Raw genomic sequence first — 17,637 nt, 5'->3', positions numbered from 1 at the left:
GGCAATACTACCTTTCAAAACACAAATTTGTTCCACATCTAAAATAATTCATAATTCATAGATATGAATTATTAAAACAATAAACATGACACGACTAAGTTTCTCTCCACCCTACAATGACTTTCCATTTTATGCCTAACACTAATTTTTAGGAATATTCTTTGAAATAAATAAATGCAAAGAAATACTATCAAAGATCACCAACAAATTATTGTTGAAAATATGTTAGTATTTACATTCAAGTATGTATACAGGGCAGACTTTATCCTCTCAACTACCACTACTTAGAAAAGGGGAGGACACAGCCCTTTTCCCCCTTCTCCTCTGCCTTCTTTTTTTTTTTTTTTTTTGGCGGTACGCGGACCTCTCACTGCTGTGGCTTCTCCCGTTGCGGAGCACAGGCTCCAGATGCGCAGGCTCAGCAGCCATGGCTCACGGGCCCAGCCGCTCCGCGGCATGTGGGATCCTCCCGACCGGGGCACGAACCCGTGTCCCCCGCATCAGCAGGCGGACTCTCAACCACTGCGCCACCCGGGAAGCCCTCCTCTGCCTTCTTTAAACTACCTTTTATCACTGTGTATAAACACAATGTGCCTGGAGCACTGCCAACATTTTAATTTTTTTCATTTGCCCCCAATCTGGGGACAACTGGGCTACCTGCTGACTCTCTTCACCCAGCGTACTGGGCATCTGACACACACAGCACAAAGGGCTGTTGCTAGGTGGGGTGCCTGAGGCACGTGACTTGGACATGGATGGTCACCATCTGCGGGCACAACTCAGGCTGCTGGCGGGGCCCTGAGCAAAGGTGTAACTCAACACACTCTTAGGATAAAACAAGGCTACGTTTTATAATAAATTTCAGTCACAATATAGTGATTTCTTTATCTACACAAACTCGCTTAAATGGAGTTTACATCTTTTTTCTTCTATTTTTTAATTTTATCAAATTTTAGTCTAAATCAGGGGTTGGCAAACTTTTCTATAAAGGGCTAGATAGTAGATATTTTAGATTTGCAGCCCACACAGTCTCTGTCACAACTATTCAACTCTGTCCTTGTAACACCAAAGCAGTCACAGACCACATGTAAATGAAATGACATAGCTGTGTTCCAATAAAACTTTATTTATAAAACAGAGAGGGTTGGTTTGGCCCTCAGGCAGTAATTTGCTTTGCCAATCCCTGGGCTAAATCATCTTAGCAAACGTGAAATTTTAAAATTCCAAGTTGAAAAGAAGGCACAACAACAACAAAAAGCCAGGTCCTTATTATTTTAAAAAGCACCAAATTCAAATAGTTGTGCCAGAACAATTCCTTCCAGGCTTACTGCTAGCATGAGTTAGGACGACTTCAGAACAACCTAATAGTAGCCGTCTAAACAAAAATAAATTTCTCTTACCTTAAAGTCAGCTCTGGTCAAGATTAAATGAAAAAATATTACTGGGGCATTTTTGCATGTAAAAGAGAAACAAAATAGATTGACTATTCGTCAGAATATGAGCTACGTGAGTCATAAAGACAGATGGAGCAATGCATCTGTGAAAGAAAATTATATACAAGAGCGAGCATCTATCATTGAAGCCCTAGCTCCTCCTCATCCTTAAGCAGTTCTCTCTCCAACCCCCAAAAGCAATAAATTAGGATAATATGATTCTTTTTACAATGGAGTCACTGACTGCTAATACCCCAGAAGTTTTCAGAATAAACTTCAGGTTAGATTGAAGGAATTATACATTTCTGCTGGTGGTGAGAGCAACACACTAGAACACTCTCTTGAAAGTTCAATGTGATATGGACAACAGAAAAGATACTATACATTCCCATCTTTTCAATCCTAGACTTCGAATAAGAAGTCTTACACATGACTTTAATTTACAAACATTGGATTCTAAAGGAGGAAGTACGTCTATTTTCATCCTTATAAGCTTACTAAGTAAGGTATGATGTTAGGCAGGTAAATACTAATGTCTTTACAACTTCAGATAACTCCAGATGACAACCACTACTAAATTACTTTAATTTTTTAAATTACTAATTTAAAGATAACTGATGCACTTCAACTTGTTCTTCTACTCATGTGAGCTGCCACTGGAATTCAGTGACCTGTGAATCTATTTGATGTAAACAGAAGACTGGCCAAGAAAAGAAATCTCTGACAGAAGAATCATTCAAATACCACAAATCCTCTGGGATTCCATCTCCTTTATAGTGAAGTTTCAATTTAACAAACATGAATTAAGTGAAAAATTAGGTGAGGTGCTGGGGAAACAATGTGAATGAGCCTTTGGGAAGGCTGCACTTTTTTCTAAGGAGAGATTTAAGCAAATGATTACAGTAGAATATAGTACTAGGACATAAGAAGTATGTGCACCCTCATAAATAAATAGGAAAAACAACTCAAATGTGATATAATAGGCAACACACAAAAGAATACAAACAGTCAATAGATCAAAACCTTATTTGCCTATCAGATCAGTATATATGAGAAGATTAATAATATCCATCATAAGTTGGAGGTTTGGAGAAACGGCCAGTTACTTATGCTGTTACTGGGTAACGTTTATGTAGGACAATTTGAAAAGACTGTTGTTTAAAACCGCATATTCTTTGACCTAAAAATTCCACTGGTTTTGATTTTTTGTCTGAGCAGAGGGTCGGGTGCCCCTAACCCCTGATTAGTTCAAGGGTCAACTGTATTGCAGAAAAGGATATCCTTGAATGTTGTAATTCACTTTTTCTTTCTGAATAAAGACAATATAAGTAGTTTGTTCCTATTAAAAAATAAATAAACATTTAAAAATAAAAAATAAAAACATATCCACCTATTCCTCTAAACATAAAATAAACTTAAAAAAAAATTCCACTGGTTTTGGTGAATGAGTAGACTAGTTTCACTGACAAAAGAAATATATAGGAATAAATTCACCTTCAGGAAAATGGTAACATTAGTCTGATAAGATAAATTTCGATGCCCGTAAGATATTCAGGGAGAAATGTTTAGTAAACAGTTGGACATGTAATAACTAGCATTTACTCAGGATATATGCTAGTCTTACATACATTATTTCATTTAATTCCTCCAAAATTCAAAGGGGTATGTACCCAGTGGCAGGATCATGATTCACACACAGCTCTTAACCCAAAGTTCTTAATCACTGTGCAATTCAGCCTCAATACATTTGGCACCTGGCAGAAATACAGATTTGCAAAAAAAAAAAAGAAATCTTTTCTTAACTATTTATTCATCAGGAATTTATTGAGTACCTAATGTGGGACCTGGGTATACCATGAAAATAAAGTTACATTTTCTATCCTTAGGGAACCTAACAGAGACAGACATGAAAACAAAAAATTGCAATATGATATGACAGTACTAACAGAAATAGTTAAGAGGAATAATATTAACCCCAGAAGGAGAGAGTTGTCAATTCTGCAGTGGAGAAAGAGTCATCTAGAAAAGTTCTAAGAAAGGAAGACAACGCTTGACCATGATTTTGAAGAATAAGTTTAAAAAAAAACCTCCCATGGGCTTCCCTGGTGGCGCAGTGGTTGAGAGTCCGCCTGCCAATGCAGGGGACACAGGTTCGTGCCCCGGTCCGGGAAGATCCCACATGCCGCGGAGCGGCTGGGCCCGTGAGCCATGGCCGCTGAGCCTGCGCGTCCAGAGCCTGTGCTCCGCAGCGGGAGAGGCCACAACTGTGAGAGGCCCGCGTAGAGCAAAAAAAAAACCTCCCAAGTGGACAGTGGAAGCAGGAAAGGAGAAGGAGGGCTGCTCTAGGAAAAGGCAGGAGCATAAATAGAAGCATCACAGCCCAAAACAGCACAGTCAGTTCAAAGAAGTGCATGTGGGTCATCAAACCCATTAACAGACAGTGCCCTTCAGCCATTCCAGTCTCTACTCCCCACCCGTTTCTCTAGATTTTGAACAGGATAAAGAAGATAGAAAGTTTTTGAATCTGTTGAGTCTCATTTGCCAAGGAGAAGATTCACTCTTCCAACCTATCCTTCAAACAGAGAATTGGAGAGGGAAAGAACAGCCTGCCCTGCCCATCAGGAGGGGCAGTGACACAGTGGCCACCCCTTCGAAAACAGCTCCCCACAGCACTGCTAATAACCTTACCAAGCCTTTCGTTTTCTCTGTGGCATTTATTACTACCTGAAGTTACGTTGTCTATTCATTCTTTTGTTTAGTGCCTGCATCCCTCATTAGAATGTAAGTTCCAAGAGGCCCGGGGCCTTGCCTATTTTATTCACCACTGTATCTTCAGTGTCTAGCACAAGAAAGACACTGCAAGTATTTAATGAATAGCTTTATCTTGTCCAACATATAACAGATTACTTTAAAAATTAAAACAAATCAACATTTCACTTTTATAATACTCAGTATTTTAATATCTATAAATAGCATCCCTAAGTCCCCTAAATTTTTTTCTCACTGCAGCAAATGTTTCAAACAAAGTATGTCTCCAAAATGAACACCTAAACAGTTTAACTGTTCTATTCACATGCAGATATTTCATTACAGTATCTCTGGACCTAAGAGAAGAAGCTAGCAATGATGGATAAAGTGTGATACCAACTACAAATTGATGTTTTGTTTCAAAGAAATATGCTAAGGAAAAATGGCAGGAAGCTATTCCATGCTTAAGGAAAAAGTACAAGTCCTGCTAATAAAACATATCTAAAGTAGAAAGAAAAAAGTGACCATTGTTATTAGAAAACAGGTAAGGCACGATATCACCAATTCTTAGAAATGAGTATCACTGATGATAGCTAACTCATAGAGATCAGGCCTTGCCAAAACTGTATATTATACAAAAGGTCTGGAAAGGAAGTTATCTTGGAATCTCTTTAGCCAACTGGCCATTGCACTTTAAGGTTCTTTTGAGCCACCAACCACTATTTTCAGAATCATAGGTTTCAGGCTCCTTGTGTCACAAATGGAATGGTCTTTTGCCATCATTTCAGGCGTCAGAAAGAAGGAGGGAACTAGCACTACAAGTTTAGCCGTGCCATTACTAGCCTGATTAAAGGTTTTGACACAAATAGCAGATCAGAACTCAAGAAGCAACTTCACAAGTCCAAATATTGTGAAAAGAAATTTTACTGTTCCTATGAATCTATTTCAAGACTAATAAAGGTTCAAATAAGACCTAAATGTTGCCCTGTCAAATCCATTTCTCAATATAAATGCCATGTAAAATTACACAACGAATCCACTCTAACCCTTTTTATATGCGAGCTAGAAAAAGAAGCCCTTAAATGTCTCTAGGGATACATTTATTTTCCTCAGCCAAGTGTTAACATGAATAAATGGAGGATTTACATGTAACCCCTAAAAGCAGATAGGCAGAAATTACCAACCATGCTATGACTTTTTAACTAAGCATTTTATTTAATCACACTTGCATAATAGGGCAATTTAAAGGGTACAATTTTTTTAAAATCTGAGAAACAAAAAATTGTCCCTAATATTTTAAAGCAAACTTTCCAGGACTGTATATTCAAACAAATGTTTTAGTTTTTGCATGTTTTGGTGGGGTTTTTTTTGTTTGGTGGGTGCTGTTTTTTTCATTGTTGTCACTAGAAGTGACTAAACACTTTTCAACCAATACTACCATTTCTAAAAAATATTTTGTTCCACATATCTGGCAACTTTTGCAAAGTCAGTTTATAAACTGTCTTTTCTATGTACAAATGACATTACACTAAGAAAATGTGCATTTACTCATAGGCCAAAAACAGCATAATGAATGAGCTAAATGTTAAGATTCTTTTTGTTTGTATTAACTCTCATTGGTGGCTCAGCACCCCAGAACTGCACTCTCTTTCCTCAATTCCATCAGTCTGATTAATGAGATCTATTTCTCTGATAAGTATTCTTTAGAAAAAAGTGAATCAAGACTTAGTCAAAGACAGACCTTTTATAATTGCAAACCATATAACAGCCAGTCTGTGATGATCTGCATTACCATGTTATCAATATTATGAATTTAAAAAGTACACTCCCTTTAGAAAAATGAATCCCTTTGCCCATCCAGAGCTCTCCCGGGTCTATCTGGGGTCTGCTAACAGATTGGGGTCGACAACTGCACTACAACCTTCAGAAAGGCCTTTGGATTGGAACTGAGTCCCAGGATGTGCCCTGGGAGGAGTTGTTCAGCAGGTTTCAAAGCCTCTGTCAGGCCCCTCCACCTCTGAAAGATAAAGTTTTTACTGCCCTGAAGTCCTATAAGGCTTAAGATGGAGATTTCGAAGTCCCTGGTCTTAGCATTTGGACAGACCTGTTGTTAGCTCTTGGTAGTAGTGTGTGATATTGCATTTGGGCAGAGACAAGTTCTCAGCCCAGGCCCCAATTCTCTATGGGCAACATTCTGTTTTGAGCACTTGAATATGTGGTTTACAAAATTAAAATCCCAGTGTTCTTACCAAAAAAAAAAAAAAAAGGGTTTCTCTCCTTTTATTTTACTCTAAAAATAAAACCAACAGTTCTTCACATACAAACAAGATAAAGGTGACAAGGTACAAGGTCTCAACTGATCAAATAATGAAATGGCCATAAGACCAATAAGGAAATGCATCTCAAATACTTAACAGTTAATGTTTATAATGAAATTTAATCAAGTGAAGTTAATAGGACACCTTAAGAAAAATGAAAAGCAGAAAACAAAAAACTTCATACCAAGAGTCAAAGATTCAAATATCCTAAAGTTGTTTTCACCAGTCAGTTATATTCTAGTCTGCCAAATACTAGGCCAAATGGCCGATGTCATGTAACTGCCTCTAACATCCTCACATTCCAACTTCACTCACAAATCAGGAAATGGTTTACAAGTCAACCTATGCTTTTAGGCTCAGCACAGTTCAGCTCCCTCTAAAAGCACCCCTTTTTTTTCAACTATACAACTCACAAGAGATAAGCAAAAACAAGAAAGCAATACCATTCATTTGCCCACCAGCGGAACATAAAGCACCCCTATTAACACTCCCATGTATTGTAATGGTCACCTGCTAAACCTTCTTTTCTTTCAAACATTCTCCTTTATTCCCCCTCTTCCTTCCACTTACCTCCCTCCTAAATATTTCAGCACTGAATTATCCAGATAACCATTATACCCTCACCAAGAAAACACCTTTCTGAAGGAGCAGAGCACAGTGGCATTCTTGAACAGAATCCCTTTAGCTCTCTGGTGAGAAGCACCCCTACTCCTGTATGCACGGGCCCTGCCTGCCTCTGCTGGCCTGGAGCACTGGAATGACCACTGAAGCTCTTTCCAGTGTGTGACACTACATGCAAAACATCACTTACTGTGCCGGGCAGGTGACTTCTCTCGTTCTTCCCATTCTGAGAGCTGCTGTTCTTGAGCTTCTTTTTCTTTTTGGCTGTTTCTCTGTGCTCTTTCTGTTTGTTCTGCACTTCAATGAGAACTGAAATAAAGCTGTTCTTCACTTCCTTTTCAAACTCCAGTTCATCTCGCAGGGCCAGCTGCTGCACCAGCTCTTCAGAGTACTCCTTGATGGCCGTCTCAATTTCTTCCAGCAGTTCATTTAATTCAGATACGGACAGCCTTTTCACTCCTATGACCAAAAAGCAAAGCACAGCAGACACTAAGACCAAAATGTTTCAAGGCAGCACAACAAGGTGTTTAATGCCAAAGAGCAAAAAATCATATTCTAAGTAATTAAATTGTTCATGATCTTCTCAGAGTCCTCACACTTCTGGTGGGCAGGTCTGAGTAGAGGTAGGTGGGCAAAGTTACTTCTCAAATGGCTGAGAAGAAAAGTATAACAAAATTTTTTTGTCTAAAAATCAGTAAAGCAATTATACTCCAATAAAGATGTTAAAAAAAATCAATCATTCCATGAATAGTAGTTCAGTCAAGACTTAATAAGCTTGTAAAAGAAGAAGAACAAACACAAAAGTAGAGGAAGGGTACAGAAAATACCTGCTGACAAGAAATCACAAGCAACTTAGCAGGGCTCTGGGACACTTCTGAAGAGAAAAGAAGGTAATTTGAAAGAATTAAGCTAAATACATATTTTTTATTAATTTTCACTGGAGCATAGTTGCACTTTTTTGTTGTTGTTGTTGCACCACACAGCATATGGGATCTTAGTTCCCTGACCAGGGATCAAATTCGCAACCCCTGCATTGGAAGGCAGAGTCTTAACCACTGGACCACCAGGGAAGTCCTGGAGTATAGTTGCTTTACAATGTTGTGTTAAGCTAAATATATATTTAAACACATATGCCCCAATGTGTGAGTTTTATTGAGAATTGGGAAGATGAAGGGAAGAATATTCCCTGAAAACCCCTTTCAGTCTTTTCTCAGCACTTCCCTTTATGTGAGAGGACATCATTGAAGTTCTAACCCTCAGTACCTCAGAATATGACTGTATTTGGAGATAAGGTCTTCAAAGAGATAATTAAGTTAAAATGAAACCATTAGGGTGGGCCCTAATCCAACGTGACTCATGCCCTTAAAAATGAGAAGATTAGGACACAGATACACACAGGAAAGTCCATGTGAGGACAGAAGGAAGAGGCCTCAGAAGAAATGAGACCTGCTTAACACCTTGATCTCGGACTTCTAGCCTCCAGAACTATAAGAAACAAATTTCTGTGGTTTAAGTCGCCCAGCCTGTGATACTTTGTTACAGCAGCCCAAGCAGACAAATACAGTATTCAAAGGTGAGTATGACACAGTCCCTGAGCAATGATGAATATATGCGTCGAGCATCACTGGAAGGCAGGGGAAGGGTATATAACCCAGCCTGTGAGAGCCAAAGACTTCTGGAGATGGTCCCACTACACGGCTGAGGTATACAAAAGCACAAAGAGTACTGATGTAAGTCAGGTTTCTTACTCTCTTCATAACTGCTTGTACTAGACCTCTTAAGAGTTTGAATTTCCTGGGAAAGCATTGAAAGCCGATCTGACTGGGTGGGTGTTTCATCATCTTCTGGGTCTGGTGACTCCTGCATCATTTCTTCGATTTCTTCAATCACCTTCCAAAATATACAAACCACTGTTAATTAAATACACATAGGAAAAATGACCCACCTGTAACACGGCACTCATCTGAAGCAACCACAGTAGAAGTACACTAAATTCTCCATTAACCAACAGTGTGCAGGAGTCGGTGTTCTCAATAACAAAAATTGACTGTAAGAGTACACATGGGTTTATCAAAAAAAAAATTACAATACACTAAACACAAAAATAAACAAAATATGATTTAATATGTCCATCAGGATTCAGTAGGCCCTATCAGATCTTGTAATGTCTGAGAAACGATGCTACAAACACACATATAATCTACTTCAGACATGCCAGAACCAGATCATAGTTAAAAGAAAGCAAGCGACAGAAGATTTACCATATACCACACCAAGTGCTCAATCTAAAGCTATTTAACAAAACTGACATAAAATTTAGAAAATACAACAGTGTAAAAAAATTTATATGAAAAGCAAGAAGTTACCTCTATGGTAGCAAAATTTTCCTTTAACAGCAGGAAAAGAATTTCATATATTAATTCAACGGAAAATAAAGGTATATTTAATAATTACTTTAAATGTAGAAGTTTAAAGAGGAAAAAAAGCTACACGAAAGCAGGAAAATTTCAGAAATATATCTGCTTTTGAAACAATGATCCACTGTCATATGCTGTGTTGCTCAAATCTTACAGCAGTTTCTTGTCCTGTTTCAAATTCCAGAAGTTGAGAAGGATACAGAACTCAGTGAAAATTGGCTATTTACAATAGCCAAAACATGGAAGCAACCTAAGTGTCCATCAATAGATAATCGGGTAAAGAAGGTGTGGTATATATATACAATGGAATATTACTCAGCCATAAAAAAGAATGAAATAATGCCATTTGCAGTAACATGGATGGACCTAGAGATTATCACAATAAGTGAAGTACATCAGAGAAAGACAAATATTATATGATATCACTCATATGTGGAATCTAAAAAATAGTATAAATGAACTTATTTACAAAACAAACAGACTCACAGACACAGAAAACAAACTTACGGTTATCAAAGGGGAAGGGGAGAGGAAGGGATAAATTAGGAGTATGGGACTAACAGAAACACACTACCATATATATAAACTAGATAAACAAGGATTTACTGTATAGCACAGGGAACTATATTCAATATATTGTAATCAATTATAGTGGAAAAGAATCTAAAGATACAGATATATACATACATATATAAACAAATCACTTTGCTGTATACCTGAAACTAACACAATATTGTAAATCAACTATACTTCAACTATACTTCAATAAAAATAATTTTTTTAAAAAATGGACCTAAGAGTTTAAAAAAAACTATTTAAAAAAATACAGCATGAATCATCAAGCCTAACGTATCTAACACTTAGTACTAAGGAAAAACAGGTAAACCTGAGCGAGTGGGGATTATGCTAATTAGTAAGAAGTTTCCAAAATAGGCATTTTAAACAGGAAAATGAGACACTGAAACAGGCTACAGAATCTGTTTCTCTCCGTCCTTTTTTTTTTTTTTAATTTATTTACTTATTTACGGCTGCGTTGGGTCTTCGTTGCTGTGCGCAGGCTTTCTCTAGTTGTGGAGAGTGGGGGCTACTCTTCGTTGCAGTGTACAGGCTTCTCGTTGCGTTGGCTTCTCTTGTGGAGCACGGGCTCTAGGCACATGGGCTTCAGTAGTTATGGATCATGGGCTCAGTAGTTGTGGCTCACGGGCTTAGTTGCTCCGCGGCATGTGGGATCTTCCCAGACCAGGGCTCGAATCCATGTCCCCTATATTGGCAGGCGGATTCTTAACCACTGCACCACCAGGGAAGTCCTCTCTCAGTCTTAAAAGCAGAGATAGTTTATGGTTTTCAGGCAGAGTATGGAGGAGACAATGAACTTTCCCTGGAATATCAGGCTGTACCGCACTCAGCCCTCTAACTTACTATCTTGTTTTTTAAGCACCATGCTCTTTCCAAGCTTCAGACAATCCAACCACAAATATGACTAAGGAGCATCAAAATGACATTTTTAACATACTCCTCCCAATCTTGCCACAATACCTCTCTTTACCGGCCTTGTCTTTCCAGCCTAAAAATACAGTGTGGTAGAATTCAGTCCCAGTAGCCATGGAACACTTGACTTCACGAAGAACCTCTTGCACCACAGTTTGACAATACAGCAGAAGTGGGAAGAGTATTCAGAAAATGAGAAAGCTGATTCAACTGGTTTTAAATGAATTCAGGGTTGACATTATTAGAGCATTCCACAGGACTAATGCTCACTTCTTTCCTGGATACACAATAAAGACTTCTGATAAGTGCTAATGATTTCTACATAGGTTTTAGAGAAACTAGATAATTTCTGCACCGATATAGTTTGCCCATGTCTGGTTAAATGTAAAGAAAGAAGAAAATTCACAGGATTTTTTCTGATTCCAGTGTAAGCAATAACCCTCTTTTAAAGTAACCCGCTGTACTGTTTTAACAATGCTTATCTTGGAAAATTGCATATATTGAAAAATCTTCCCAAGTAACATAATCCAACTGCTTCAGATTACATATACTTTCTTCTTTCCTCAGGAGAAAACTGTTAAGCCTGTATTACCAGAAAATACAATAGAAATAAGTAAATTCCAACACCCCATCACTTATGGCCACAATAAGAAATCGTTTTTCAGCCAAGGATCCCTTCCCTTGATGGATGGGATTCTCCTTTGTACCTGGTCTGCCGTGAAGAGGGGCTCGTCGTTAACGCAGGAGACGATGATTGAATGCATATCCAGCTGTTCTCGCAGCTCCTCATCGTCTGAGGTATCAAAGAGCAAGCTGTCACTCGTCTAAAAACAAAAACTACCCACTGTTAAGAGGAGGACATTCTGATCACAACTAAGTCGAAGCATCTGCGTAAAGGAGGCTGCAGAGGGAAGCATCTGCTGAGAGCTTCAAAAGGCAGATATTATTACAGCTGCTGTGTACCAGGCAGTGTGTGAGGTGCTCTGCATAGTCATCTCAAACAGAAATGAGAGGAATGTAGAATAAATATGAAATTAAGGTGCTGTGTATATCCCCTCTTGCCCAAACAGACACACACTTAGCTATTTATTCCAAGGGGAAGAATGTCTAGGAAGTACAAAAATATATGGTGTTCGATAGCAATTTATAGGGAATTATAGCAAATGGGGGCGGCGGGAGACAGGGCCAAATCTTATTTAATTAATGATCTAATAGGAAGATTAGTATATGTAAAAATTCCACAGAAAACACAGAAGTTAGTTTGCAAGTAACTAACTTTAACAGAGTAAAAGATAAGTAATCAACTCCCTGGCAGGTGGGAACTGTCCACGCGGATCATACTGAGCCCTTCCAGTTGAAAATCTATCTCTTCTTCCAAAAAAGAGTATTTCTAGGTTCCAAAAATATCTTTAAACCAAACTATGCTGGAGATTTTCTCTTTGCCTTACTACCGTTTCTCTCCCCAATCGTGCCCCCAGAGACTGACCTTTATGGGCTACATCAAAGGATGCCCTTGGCTTCTGCTTCCAGGTGGATTAACACACTGGTAGACACTAGCAGGAGACTGGAAGGCAGGAGGGGAAGGGCTGGGCATTTATTCTGCTGTCTGCCTCCCTACCAGATTCCAAAGGCTGCAGCTCCTGTCAAGCTGACCTCTCCCCCATCGCTACTCTCCCCAGGTTCTGGTAACTTCTCCCTCTCCTTACCTCTCTTCATGCCTAAGGGTGCTAAAGGGCTGCTTGCTGTTGCCACCACCAGGGTATTGCACCATGTCTACCTCATATGGTGTCTCTTAACCTGCCCACATGAATATCAACAGCCCCTATAATAATGACCTCACCTTTACTAACTATAAAGGCCTGACCTAGAAAACCCAGCAGATTAAAATGGACAAGTGATCATCTATCCATCATGACATGACCATTCAGACGATGAAAAGAACAAATTAGAACTCTGTTCATCAGAAGGGGTGGCACACTGAGTTCCCAAAGAACAAATGGGCAACTAGGAACTACGTAAGAAGCAACCGTGTAGTTCTAGCAGAGAGTACATAATTTAAAAAATATATATTTTACCTGGGAAAATTATTTACCAGTACAGAGGATATATATAAAAATTGAAGATACAGTTGGATGGATGTAGGTCCCTACTGCCTCCCTAGCTCCTCACAGGTCTGAAGTTTAATGGTGAATACACCCCACAGAATAAGAAACCTGCAGGTGAGAAGTGCAAAGAAAAACACTGACGTGCTGCCTTTCATAACATTAGGCTGCGGGAGGAGCCACATCAGCACTCCCGCTCTATCTGCTGCCACATACTGCAATGCCATGCTGCACCACGGGGATGACACGCCCCCACATTTGATTTCTCACTGCACCATCAGGCTAGGAAAGGCCTGGACATGGCCTTCAACATATGAAATTTCAAAAAGCTGTGTGGGGGAAGGAAAAAAACCCTAAAAGCTTCCAGAGAGAAAAAACCATCACATTAAAAGGATCAGAAACCAACGCGTCATTTGAATTCTCAACAGAGAATTAAAAAATCAATGCAATTTCCATGTTTCAATAAATTCCACCCTAGAATCCTATATCCAGCTAAACTAACAATTCGGTAGGGGGTTAGAATAAAGAGATTTTCAGACATTCAATTTCTCAAAGAATGTACCTCTCAGGTACCCTTTCTCAGAAAACCACTCAGAGTATGTTCCATTAAAACCAGGAGGAAAACCAAAAAAGGAAGCAGACATAGGATCTAACACAAGAAAGAGGTGAAGGGAATTCTTATAATGACAGTGAAGTAAAGATCCCAGAATGATGACTGTGGAGCTAAACTAGAGAGTAGCCAGTTCAGATTAGAATTGTTACTGCAGAAGGAATTAAGAAAAGCATGAAAGAAAAAGAGAAAGAAAGCCTGACAGATTACCTAGTGTGTTTCACTTACTAAAATGACTTTTATGGCTCTGTTGAGGTTGAATTAGTGAGCTAATGATAACCTAAATCAACCACAAAAAGGCAATTATTACTACCTTAAGAAAAACAAAAAAACAAAAAGAGGACACGCAATCATAAAATGTACTTAAATGTGAACATTTATATAGTCAATATAGAGCTTCCCTGGTGGCTCAGTGGTTAAGAATCCACCTGCCAATGCAGGGGACACGGGTTCAAGCCCTGGTCCAGGAAGATCCCACATGCTGCGGAGCAACTAAGCCCGTGAGCCACAACTACTGAGCCCCTGTGCCACAACCACTGAAGCCCGTGTGCCTAGAGCCCATGCTCCACAATAAAGAGAAGCCACCGCAACAAGAAGCCCGCACACCGCAATGAAGCGTAGCCCCCACTCGCCGCAACTAGAGAAAGCCCGCGTGCAGCAACAAAGACCCAATGCAGCCAAAAATAAATTAATTTTTAAAAGAAAGGTCAATATGAATTATAAAGGTTAATATAACCAAAAATTTTGACATAATTATATTGGGAAGATGAGGGAAGCAAAAGTTTTTGTGAGGGTTGTGGTTGGAGGGCTAGAGGGAAGACTTTGAGAGTGCTAAACCCTCATCCTCTGGGTAGAAAGTAAATGAATAAAGTCTAAAGTTGAATAAAATCAAGTAAAATGATAGGAGAATGTTATCTGCTGGATGAAAAGTTGAAGTAGTTGAAAGCGGTTGCCTCTGGTAAATGGAAGTCAAGCATTATGAGGTAAGTAGGGCAGAGGCTGCTTTTTCATGTTGTCCTATAGCTTTAGTTCACTTTTTTAAACTAGACAGTTATCCTGTTAATAAGAAAGGAGAAAGGTCAAGAGATGTGGCTCTTGATGAGAGAGGATGTTTGATTTCAAGATAGTAGAAGTGGAGATGAAAAGTGCCACACGAGGGTATACGATGATGTAGAGTACCTAACAATTACATTCACTGATCCTAAAACTTCAACACCCTCCCCCAAAATCACAACTCTATGTTGTGACTTGAGGACCATAGTTTTGTCTTATTTTTCCCCCTTATAGCAAGTGAAAGTTTTAATTTTAAAATTACTCCTAAGGAAGCCATTATTGTCTTCTGTTTCTACTCTTAAAGATAAAAAGGTGCATTAAACAAAGTCCCTGTCCCTGAAGAAATCCTCATGATAGAAGGAAAAACACGGCACAGGAGATGTTCCTAAGGCAAAATGATTCAGAAGCATTCTATCACATAAGCATGATCAAGAATGGCACTGGATTTAGAACAGGTTTACAGCTATTGCCAAAACACATGAGTGATACCAATACGCCATTAGAATAAATTTCCATGACAACAGAAATAATGATCCCAGACCATCTTTCCAGAGAGGAAGCCAAGCCCATTCCCCAGAGATGGCATATGCTAAGGGCTGGAATCCCTTTCGGGCTTTGAAAACTAACCTTGGCTGTCATGGGTATCATCATTCACGCTCCCATTCGGCATCAATGTGCCTCTTTGCCAAGCATTCCCATCACTCCTTCCTATGCCAGGTTTAGATACAGAGCCATGGTTCTGTTTCCCTCTATAAAACTGAAGCTGCCTCAAATGGAAAAAATGTGCCCATGTAAGAACTTGGAATGTACCAGTTGCCTTCCTCTAGAAAAGACCCATCAAATTTAGAAGTGTGCCATCTTAAACAGCAATGAAAAAAACTTAAAAACAAATCTAGGGAACTATGGTTTCCTGTTTTTCTCATCCTAACCAAAAAGAAACCTCTTCCCCTTTTGTCAAAAATTTCATATAGGGGACTTCCCTGGTGGCACAATGGTTAAGAATCCGCCTGCCAATGCAGGGGACAAGGGTTCGAGCCCTGGTCTGGGAAGATCCCACATGCCGTGGAGCAACTAAGCCCGTGCGCCACAACTACTGAGCCTGCGCTCTAGAGCCTGTGAGCCACAACTACTGAACCCACGTGCTACAACCACTGAAGCCCGTGCTCCTAGAGCCCGTACTCCACAATGAAAGAAGCCACCGCAATGAGAAGCCTGCGCGTCACAACGAAGAGTAGCCCCCACTCGCCTCAACTAGAGAAAGCCTGCGCGCAGCAACAAAAACCCAACACTGCCAAAAATAAATAAATAATAAAATAAATTTAAAAAAATTTCATATAGACACTGTTATACAACTGGAATAATCTAAAGAATGCTTCTGGGGCTTCCCTGGTGGCACAGTGGTTGAGAGTCCGCCTGCCGATGCAGGGGACACACGTTTGTGCCCCGGTCCGGGAAGATCCCACATGTCGTGTAGCGGCTGGGCCCGTGAGCCATGGCTGCTGAGCCTGCGCGTCCGGAGCTTGTGCTCCGCAACGGGAGAGGCCACAACAGTGAGAGGCCCGCGTACCACAAAAAAAACACCAAAAAACACAAAAAACATTAATTATATGCTACCTAATAACATGGTTGCTTCTTATGTCATACCTTGTTCTTCAGGAACTTAATGTGTGCTATTCATTCCTGAGGACTAGACTTCTCATCTCAGTTGTATTCATCACCTGGGTAGTCATGTCAAGACAGACAGATGTTAGATGATCACTTGTCCATTTTAACTTGCTGAGTTTTCCAGGTAAGGGTTTCACAACCAGTACTAGTACTAAACTCCACATCATTACTAATCACTACCCTTGACTATGCCATTGCTCTAGCATTGAAAACAGTCAAAAGGCAGATAAAGGGAGTGACGTCCCCAGAGGTAACCAAATAACAATATTCATTGAAACTGGATTAGAGTGTTCCATTCATGCTACTAATGTACTTCCCTTTGAAACTATGAAAAGATCTCTTCTCTACTATTTTTTAATATGTCAAACAAAAAAGTACTCATTGACTGGCTATTGTGGATTCAATACTATGTTAAATAATATAGAAAACATTTTTAAAACACTTTCCACCATGGTGTCTGAACTTATATAGCCTCACTGATGAGATTATTCATTTGTTCACTCAACAAACATCTGTCTTAGTAATCAGTATGTGCCAGGCACAGTGGTGGTTACTGAAAGACAAATACAAAGATACCTACCAGGAGGTTACAATCTAATGACAGACCCAGATATATAATAAGAGAACACAATAATGATTTGAGACACGGACAAAGCACCGTGAGGACCAGCTTGCAGGAGACTAGGGGGCTAAATTCTGTGGGACAGATAAGTCCTTTACGATTTTCACACCCCAACAAGCGTAACCGATTCCCACAGAGAGGAGTGCATTTTCCTTCCGTGCTAGGATTGAGGCCATGGCAAAATGACCATCTGTCAGAGACACTGTAGATGGGAATTCCCCCCAAATGAGAGACTGGATTAAGTGTCCTTTAAAGTCCCTTCCAACTCTAAAATTATATAACTCCATGAGATCAGCAAAGGCTAAAACAGTAATAGGAAGCTTCAGAGAGGAAGGGAAACTTGAACTAAGCCCAGAATGATAGCTAAGATGCAAATAAACAGAAGACAGATCATAAAATATTGTTTTATTCCTTTCCCTAAATGTATGTCAGGTCAGCCTGCAAAACAGCTTAAGGGGATTAATAATTGGAACAAATAATAAATCCTATATCTACTAGAATACAAAGAAATATAGTCAGAATTATATATTTTATGAGAAAATAGTAGGGAGCAAGCTTTT

The 17,637-nt window shown here is 39.4% G+C and overlaps 1 protein-coding gene across 19 annotated transcripts in view; it reads right to left on the bottom strand.

The window, feature by feature from the left end:
* Window positions 1–17,637, bottom strand: part of FEZ2 (fasciculation and elongation protein zeta 2) — a 216,632-nt gene that overhangs the window by 24,382 nt on the left and 174,613 nt on the right. For all 19 annotated transcript variants that reach the window (XM_060169103.1, XM_060169102.1, XM_060169099.1 and 16 more), the window contains 3 exons: window positions 11,733–11,849; window positions 8,869–9,010; window positions 7,311–7,579 (listed from right to left, as the gene is read on the bottom strand). In XM_060169103.1, the coding sequence (XP_060025086.1) occupies window positions 7,311–7,579; window positions 8,869–9,010; window positions 11,733–11,849 (528 nt within the window). The remainder of the gene's footprint in view (window positions 1–7,310; window positions 7,580–8,868; window positions 9,011–11,732; window positions 11,850–17,637) is intronic.

The sequence above is a fragment of the Lagenorhynchus albirostris genome, chromosome 13 (genome assembly GCF_949774975.1).
Source record: "Lagenorhynchus albirostris chromosome 13, mLagAlb1.1, whole genome shotgun sequence".
Taxonomy (NCBI): Eukaryota; Metazoa; Chordata; class Mammalia; order Artiodactyla; family Delphinidae; genus Lagenorhynchus; species Lagenorhynchus albirostris.
The sequence above is the reverse complement of the archived record's forward strand: the minus strand, read 5'-3'. Positions and strand labels throughout refer to the sequence as shown.